The sequence below is a fragment of the Sinohyriopsis cumingii genome, chromosome 6 (genome assembly GCF_028554795.1).
Source record: "Sinohyriopsis cumingii isolate HCF-2022 chromosome 6, ASM2855479v2, whole genome shotgun sequence".
In the NCBI taxonomy this organism is placed as follows: Eukaryota; Metazoa; Mollusca; class Bivalvia; order Unionida; family Unionidae; genus Sinohyriopsis; species Sinohyriopsis cumingii.
The window spans coordinates 20,644,984-20,655,072 of record NC_142966.1 but is presented as its reverse complement, the minus strand read 5'-3'; the positions used below and the strand labels follow the sequence as shown (position 1 = coordinate 20,655,072).

The window sequence follows — 10,089 nt, the reverse complement described above, 5'->3', positions numbered from 1 at the left end:
CTTCCATGATGTTTCGGACAGACTTGCTCATGTATGTCCGATCGAAGTGGACCGTTGTCCACAGGACAAACACCAGCCTGTGGATACGTAGGATCTACGTCGAAAGACAAGGATGCCTGAAAAGAGTGCTGATGTACGGACCAACAGTAAGACGCAGCCTAAGGACAAGAAGAAGACCAATGCGGTGCCATTTATGTTAATGAATACATTAACATAAAACCCAAAGGCCCTTTTCAGGGCCAGCCATATTTCTCGAAAAGAGATAGCCTTTGAATTGCCTACCCCTTTTTTAAAAAAATTTTTTATTTTTTTTATTTTTTAAAAAAAATCCTATATTCAATTTCCCTTGACGCTAGATTGACCCACGATTTATTCCCATGTTAAATTCCCCTTGTACGTAGAGTGACCCACGATTTATTCCCATGTTAAATTCCCCTTGTACGTAGAGTGACCCACGATTTTTCGCCATGTTAAATTTCCATTGTACGTAGAGTGACCCAGGGGTCCCTGTAATGCTAATTCCCATTGTACGTAGGGTGCCCCACTTCACTACTAAGGACGCGCAAAGATGGACAAAGACGCCTAAAGACAAAGCATAGACACACCAAAACGGCACATAAATATTTTAAACTGATGTTAGTGTAAAATATTTACTATTGATACAAAATTTCTAAAGATAAATATGTAAGAATTAGAAATGTTTGCCTTTTCCATGTGTTGATCGTTATTTTCCTTTAAATATATATTTTGCACCCAACACTGTAATGAATTATATTAAATAGTCAATAATGCATTTTGTTAAAACAATGAAATCTTATCGTTATCATCATTTGTAAAATATTTTATCTCATTTAAAATGGCCGACGGTGTCACTAGTGACGACTGTCCAGTGATCTTGCAGGCAATGCTATGTTCCACCTCTGTTCCAGCGGTAAAGGAAGCTTTGGTCGCTCCAGCGACTTTGAGGCAATGGGAGTGGCTTTCGAGGCGATTCCAGTTTTCGAAGTAAACAACGTGGATAATAATCCACCAGCGATATTATGTTGCGCTGTGCGTGATCGTCTCATGTTTCATACTTTAATCCATTACTGTTTTGAAAACTCGACTGCCCTCTCGTGTCTCGCACGTAAAGGGAATTCTTTCGTTATTGTTATCCACGGCGTTCCCAGACTGATCCGTGAGCCACATGGTGATTTCCGAGATCGTCTACGTGTTCACGACGGGGGTAATAAATGAAATGATTTTATCGAATCTGCATCAACGATCCCGGATGCACGTTAATCGCCGTGGAGTAAATGACGTTGGAGGCCGAACCGACCGAAGAGTGACCCTTGTGCGATAGAGCAGTTGATGAGTAAACTGTTCACGTTGGTAACGTTTTCTGATAAATCTCCCTTGTACACGCCATTACCTTATAACACAGCTCCAGTACTGAAATCCCAGATGGCTCCGATGGGAGATGTCAAATCCTGTACAATAACCATCGGATAACGTGATTGCGGTGCGCAGAGTGGAATAATTGGGTTTGATTTTTGATGTTTTTGCAATGTGTCCGTTGGCAGTGATCAACCTGAAAATCTCCGTGGCGATGTCGGTAATATTGTAACCGACTATCGAGATCGTGATCGTCTGACGTTGTGCACTAACCCAGTACAGGAACTGATTGTCGTTAGTAGTTACGTTAAAAAAAAAAAACAGTTCCAGATCTCTACCGAAATCAACGCGATCTCGTACGACGCATTCTGGTCTAATTCCACGGGAGGACTGTACCTCACGTTCGATCTTACCGAGTGAAAATGAAATAACAGTGTGGTATCATCAAGAGTAATATTTTTATTTTAGTGTGCTGACACAATGAAATTTTACCACCATTTAACAGTGCCAATAAATCGGTTTAAAAATGTAAAGCATTTCCACTGTAATACAATCAGATCATCCTACATAATTTGGTACTGGTCTCGCGCAAGCAGAGCGCTGTCCAGTAGATGATCAAAAATATTGACCATCTTGTTATCTAGTTCTGCACCAACATTACCTGCTTGAATAGAAGCTATCAGTCATTTTAATTGCCCAACTATCCCTGTTGGATTTTGGTAGTAACGGATCGAACCGCCACTACCAGCCATCTTTTCCTCCTTTTTGTGAACCACGATTTTATTCCACCAAGTCTTCCCAACTGATGTTCAAATACATCTTAAACTCTAATGAAACAGCTTTGTAACACAATGTACCTTTTGCTGTCATGAAGAAAGGACTGTTGATCCTTCCCCTCTCAACATGCCATGAAAAGCATTAATTTTCTGCAGGACACTAAAGTCATATAACTATGCAACTTCTATTCTGTCTCCTCTGAACCCCCATTACATATATAAAGTTACAAATATGCATCAGACAGAACAGAAGTGCTATCCCTTGATTCTTCTATGATACACGTGAAATAGTATTATTATACATGTAAGATAATTTTCAATTTGCCCCTACTGAGAATCAAACTCTCAGGTCCATGGGTTATGGCAACAATCACCCTGCATGCATGCACCAACTCCATACCCTCTTGATATAGTGCATCTCCCCAGAAAAGGATGGAAACAGGATAAATTACTGTAATAAATACAGCCAAATTTAGACATTTTCTCAATTTTAATCATCTTTTAATGGACCTGATGCACAATTTTATGTATGTATGTTTGTACAAACTTTCAGGTACCAATTATCAGATCACAATAACCTACGGACAAATACATGTTATAATGTTTACAAAGGAATGCATACATTTCTACAAAGCTCACATATCCGTCAATTATTGAGGTTTTATAGAAAAAGCACAAAGACGTTTCAAAAACTAAATTATGACTTGAGATTTCAAAAACAGATGGTTTGAACTAAGAATCAACTGTAAAGATGCTTTATATACTGATAAAATTAAAAAATGTTTATGAAACAGAAGCTGGAGCAGTAAACTACCTCTGCATTTCAAATGAAAGGAGGGTTTATTCATGCTACTTTAGGCACATTGCAAACATATGCAATCTTAGTTAAGTTACAAGAAAAAAAGTACAATTAAAAACATTAACCATACTACTGTCACTTATTGCATGTGCAAATACAGGAGTTAAATTTGTTCCTTAACACAATATTTAACAGTCTGAGTATATTTTAAAAAGAAACATACCACTGCAGAGTTTCTGTAAATTTAACTGACCCTGACTGAGGACACCATTTGTATATGTAATGTTAGTATACAATACAAACACAGCTGTAACCTGAAGAGAGCTAAAAATGAACCATACATAGCGCTTTTAAAATTCTAATTCTCATCAGATACTTTTTATAAAAGAAATGTGGGATTACATTGACCTACTTCTGTCCTATCAATTTATAATGTTAAGTTTTATGATGTCATTTAAAATTAAAAGAATTATGATTACAAAGACCTACTTTTGTCCTGGCTATTCAGTAGCTTCTCGTGGGTTGGTGGTTCTTTCCGGGGTTTTCCCGGGTTCTTCCTCCACCATTAATACTGGCTGCCATGTATAGCCTATCGTGTGCTGAAAAATGGCGTTAAACCCCACAACAACAACAACAATTGTCCTGGCTATTAATAATATTAAGTTTCATGAGGTACTGTCAAACCTGTCCTAATGGTCACCTTTACTCATCCGTCACCTGTTCACACTGACCATTCTAATTTTCCCACAGCAAAATGCCCTGAATGTAATGGGCCACGTGTCTTCTGCAGTGTGAAAGCTAGGTGATTCCTGCCAAAACAATGGTTCTCTCCTGCCTAAAGCATCATTGCAGTGTATCTACAGTAACTGCTCAGTCTAAGCAAACTGAATTTTTGCATCAAAAGGAAGGCATTGTTTAGATAAAAGATTACAATGTGAATCAATATTCATAATTTCAGTTGCAATGACAATGTAACTCAAAGGCTTCTATGTGTCAAATTTTAAAGTGTGGCACTTATATTATTAGAACAGAGGGTCAAAGCAATTTGTTACTGGACAGTGAGACATGTTGTCATGCTATCACAGCAGAAATCTTCCAGCATGACAGATATATGTCGATATCTTTATCTATTTCCTTGTAAATTAAAGCTATCTCTGAAAAGTTCGTCTTTGCGAAGAGATATGAGTTACATCCTTTTTCATTAGGGTCAGGGGTCATTCAATATATAAAACTTGTTTGTCAAGCCAGGCAAAGTTATGGTTCATAGTAACAGAGACTAGACATATACACCTTCTTTGGAATTGTTATTCATCACCGGTTTCTCACACAAGTCAATTGCTTTTGATCTTGGCATATTGAGCAACTAGCTTATTCAAGTATTTTAAAATGTCAACAGCTGCTTTCAAGTGAAATATATACAAGCTGGCCAATAAAAAGGTTCAGGGCACTTCATTTATAGCTTCATGCAAGCTGTTAGTCAGTAGTGAAAACAAAACAATGATTAGTAACTATTTCAAGTGATGATTTCATTTATAGAATGGATTAACATGAGCAGAATACAGTAATCTTGTGTGAAACAAATATGGAAGAGAACAATATATTCATGCATTTTATGATTTGGCTCAATAGTGCATAAAAAGAATATTGATAATGCAGTAATAATAGTAACAGTAGTAGTAGTAACAATATTGATATTGTGTGCATGGTATTTGTTCAAAAACAAATTTTAACAGATGAACATGTATAATGAAGTCATCTGTGCACAATGACCAGTTTTAACTTTTCCCATGTGTGGCCATAGGTTTGATTGTACTTTAAAACAGAAAATGGATGTTACAAGGGCTTACTTCTGTCCTACCTATTTATAATGCTAAGTTTCATGAGGTACTTTAAAAACAGAAAATGGAGGTTACAAGCGCCTACTTCTATCCTGGCTATTTACAACATTCATGCAGTAACATCAACAACCTTAACTTCATAATAAAGAACTTACATGACTGTATCCTTCATATTAACAGACTTCTGTATTTGTCTGGAAATATTATTTACAACTATAGATAAGGAGAGAAATACTAAATGCTTCTCACTAAATGTGTTTGACAAAAATATATCTAGACAGTGTGAAATATTACTTGTTGTGGCTGCTGTAACATGTCATATTAAAAAAATTTCTACTCTCTTACCCCTGGCATGGTCATAACCCCCCCCCAAGATTTTAAGTATTCTTCACAGAAAAAAACCAAACAAACCATACTTCAATACATGCCTGTAAACATGTAGCACGTATAAACAATAAATAATTCTGCTTAGAGCTCTCATCAAACTATCCTCTGGGAAGTTTATAAATCTAATTGTCATAGAGGCAATTAAAAAGCAAGGTGGTCAGGTATAAACAACCATCATCTCACATATTACTTAACTGGCTGACAAAAGCTAGGGTGATGCGACTGTTTAGTCCTTTGAAGACAGTTGTGGGTGAGCCCATTATGCTAATTTGCAGAGGTAAAGACTCCAATTTCAAAACAACACTTTCTTAGTCTCAAAAAGACCCAAATACTGTGTTTAATGCACTAAATAGTCTTGTATGCATCTTCATTACTCAGAGTGGTTTATTTTTTCTTTAAGACAATAATGGTGCTGCTGTATAGTTATTATTTACTTCTGAGATAGTGACCAGTATAAAATAAGGTTGTTTGCATTAGTAACATGCACTATACAGAGAATGCCTGCACACCTCCATGCTATTTTTATGCAGTGTGACCCAGATTTCTACACATGTGGTATTTATGGAAACGAAGCACTATCAGGCAGTTGATAAAATGGCTGCTCTCATGCTCAAAAATGAACCTGAACAAGTCCAAAGTACACAATGAGCTTGAACAAGTCCAAAGCACACAATGAGCCTGAACAAGTCCAAAGTACATATGGAGCCTGAACAAGTCCAAAGTACACAATGAGTCTGAACAAGTCCAAAGTACACAATGAGCCTGAACAAGTCCAAAGTACATATGGAGCCTGAACAAGTCCAAAGTAAACAATAAGCCTGAACAAGTCCAAAGCACACCAAGAGCCTGAACAAGTCCAAAGTACACAATGAGCCTGAACAAGTCCAAAGTACACAATAAGCCTGAACAAGTCCAAAGTACACAATAAGCCTGAACAAATCCAAAGTACACAATGAGCCTGAACAAATCCAAAGTACACAATAAGCCTGAACAAGTCCAAAGTACACAATGAGCCTGAACAAGTCCAAACTACACAATAAGCCTAAACAAGTCCAAAGTACAAATGGAACCTGAACAAATCCAAAGTACAAAATGAGCCTGAACAAATCCAAAGTACACAATGAGCCTGAACAAGCCCAAAGTACACATGGAACCTGAACAAGTACAAATTACAAAATGAGCCTGAACAAGTCCAAAGTACACAATCTTTAGCACTTATTAAAAAAGAGACAATGATATTTGCCAGATTAGACAATACCAGATTCTGAAAGTTATACAATATATAAAATGTTAAAATATGTTATTGTTTCATTTTCTTTCTAATTTATCTTTGAACTCCAAAAAGTGAAACAATCAGGTGGAGCTAGCAGTCTTTTGAGAAGTACACACATCTGAAGTAAGGCTTCCATGCTGTATACTCAATAACCTGAATTACACCCATCAAGTATATGCCACAATAAAGGGAATTAAGAGTTGTTTTACCAAAGACATATAAGGTCTGTTTTAAATGTGATTCATTTTCTTTAAAAATCAAACCCTATGCAAAGAGCACCCAACAGTAATTACTTAAAAACAAACAGCCATTATCTCAACACAAAAATATTATCTAAATGATACAAAGCTGTTTTACATCATACAACATTCTCATGGACTTATGTAAATAAAACAAAACCACTAATTGAACCTGTAAAACTCGGCAAGTTGCCATTAAAAGTATCAACAGAAAATCAGAGCAAATATGGTTTTAATTTGTTTATCAAAAACAATTACCAGGACACTGTTCTGTCATTCTCACCTACCATATTTACTGTATATGTTGGGACACCATACATTAATTTTAAAAGTAATTTTTTGTGGAATGTATGTTCTGGGACATGTTTTATTTCTTCAAGTCGTAAGTTGTGGGACACCTCTTAAATTATTCGAAAATTACATGTTGGAAAATGTACTCCAACTGAAATTTTATTTTAAAAATATAAAACTGTACTTGAGATAAAAACTCTTTAATCCACTGCAGCAGCATCTCAACACAACCCTTCTCCCATGCACGTAAAATCCATTCTTTTCGGTACATGAATATTTTTTAAAGTTTATACCATGATTTTTTTTTGGAGGCAACACATCACCTGAAGCGGAAACTGCAATGACTAAAGTAAGATTTTTTCAAATCTACACCAGTATTGTTAATTCTCACACTTCTGACCCCCATCTTATCATCAGTCCATCAAGGAATGCGATCAAAGTACACTAGAATTTCATCCATGTTAATGATCACAATGTCCACGAAATCATCTGCTTCTCTTCTGGCCTTCACAAATTCATCATATGCCTTTATTTTCTCCAAATCTTCTGGTCATCGCTGGATCATCGCAGATCATGCATGAAGCACTATATTATGTCCCTTTAAAAATTGTTCCATTTATTAAATTTATTTTCAAAATTCCAATGAATACCGGTGAAAAGGAACCAAAGTTAGCTTCCATATCTCGGCCGTCTTTGTATATTCAAAAAATAAAGAATGGCGCACTTAAAAGAATCCATGGTCAGCTTCCGAGGTAAGCTTGCTTTGCAATAAATTAACCTTTGTATTGATATCCTTTAAAAAAAAAACAGCTTCAGAGTGTCAAAAGTTGGCTTGCTTTGTAATAAAAATAACGTTTGTCTTTGATGTCCTGTCGGTAAGTTCAAAGAAGGATTTTACTGATCACTGCCAATTGCCAGTTATTTATTTATGTTTTATTTCAACGTGCAATGGGGGGAGCACAAATGCAATACAAATTTAATTTGTTTCTTAAGTCTTGGGACATATGACCTAGGTGAAAAAGTTTCACCATAAATTCTGGGACTGGAAAATTGTTTATTTTATCATGTCCCAACATATACAGTAAATACTATAAATTGTGTTCAGTTTAATATACTTCCTAATGATCCACAATCTTACTGTCTTGCTTATATTAATATATATTAGAACTTAAACCTAGTCTTCATGCTCTTTATAATTGGAAATAATGAAATTCAAGAATAAAGTAGACTTGAATGTCCCAGTTCACATATTAAATCCATCACTAATACCATGTGTAAAATTTATTGACTCTAATTTAAAACTGTTTTGTTATTTAGTTAAAACGATTTAGGATGGTTGGACAGCAGAATAATAATATGCTCCTTTCCAATATCACATTGGGGGTATAAATAAATGTTTTATGGTTCAAATGATTTCTTTATCCTCAACATACAGGTAACCATAAAATTACATGTCATGATAAGCAAGCAATTACTTGTTTAGAAACATAGTTTACAATGTTATTGGAATTTCTATATAATTACTACAAGAAAATATAACTTTTCACAAAACAACAGGACTGTAGAAGGAATCGTACATTTGTTGTTTCCATTTGTTGCAAGATAGATACAAAAGGTCAATATTATTGGTATCATTATCTCTACTCCTCTTGCCCAGTGGTAAGAAGACTGAGAGCTTTGGATAAATTTTGAATAGCTGTTTGTGAGTCTTCATACTGTAGAGCACTGCTTGCATATTTGCACAACTTCAAAGCTTTTTGATAATGTGCTGGGGTAAGATTCACTCCAGCTGAAATAGACAAAATTATTATTATTATTATTATTATTATTATTATACTGTGACTACATTAATATAAGTTTCCATTAAGTTATAGTTTTGTTAGAATTGTGACCTAGATCAAGACGAGGGTATTATAATCTTGATTATCTAGAAATTATTCAGGCACGCAAGATCTTGAAGCGGAATCATTTCTTGTGTTAAGTGTATAATTTGGGCTAGAATTATTTATTCAAATTATTATTCTCTGGAATTATGAAGTGCTTGATGATATTTTTGGACAGAGATATTAATTGAGAGTTACATTGCTTTCAAACAAGGACATCTTGGATTATATTATTCAGATTCATCAAATGAGTGTTGTCACATCACCATGGAAAAGGCCACTAAAGGCACAGCAACACCTTCAGCAATGGATCTCAATTTGAACACCACTGGATTTAAATTAGAACTTTACTGATTAGGACTGATGATAAAAGCTTTTGGACTATCTTGGGATTTAATCTGCATTGCTTAAGTACTTTCCAAATTTTCATTTTGTATTCAAGGGAAATAAATAAATTGATTAATTTCACAAAACTTATTGTTTTTTTGTTCTTTTCTATTACTTAGTATAAGATCATACAGTCATAATACTAAGAATTTATTAAAACAAATTATCACCTGAAGAAAATTAATAAAGCCATTTATCCACTAATTTGCACTAGGCAGTATGTATCATGGTTGAATAATGAATAAGCCCATTTATCCATTAATTTGCACTTGGCAGTATGTATCATGGTTGAATAATGAATAAGGCCATTTATCCAATAATTTGCACTAGGCAGTATGTATCATGGTTGAATAATGAATAAAGCCATTTATCCATTAATTTGCACTAGGCAGTATGTATCATGGTTTAATAATGAATAAGGCCATTTATCCATTAATTTGCCCTAGGCAGTACGTATTATGGTTGAATAATGAATAAGACCATTTAACAATTAACTTGCCCTAGGCAGTATGTATTATGGTTGAATAATGAATAAGGCCATTTATCCATTAATTTGCCCTAGGCAGTATGTATCATGGTTGAATAATGAATAAGGCCATTTATCCATTAATTTGCACTAGGCAGTATGTATCATGGTTTAGAAAATGAATAAAGCCATTGATACATTAATCTACACTAGGCAGTATGTATCATGGTTGAATAATGAATAAGGCCATTTATCCATTAATTTGCACTAGGCAGTATGTATCATGGTTGAATAATGAATAAGGCCATTTATCCATTAATTTGCACAAGCAATATCTATCATGGTTTAGAAAATGAATAAAGCCATTTATACATTA

General features: G+C 34.9%; 1 protein-coding gene across 2 annotated transcripts in view; it reads right to left on the bottom strand.

The window, feature by feature from the left end:
• Positions 1 to 2,621: 2,621 nt before the first annotated feature.
• LOC149796469 (vacuolar protein sorting-associated protein VTA1 homolog) overlaps positions 2,622 to 10,089 on the bottom strand; it is a 40,366-nt gene continuing 32,898 nt past the window's right edge. For both annotated transcript variants that reach the window (XM_089961173.1, XM_089961174.1), the window contains exon 7: positions 2,622 to 8,766. In XM_089961173.1, the coding sequence (XP_089817299.1) occupies positions 8,618 to 8,766 (149 nt within the window). In that variant the 3' untranslated portion in view covers positions 2,622 to 8,617. The remainder of the gene's footprint in view (positions 8,767 to 10,089) is intronic.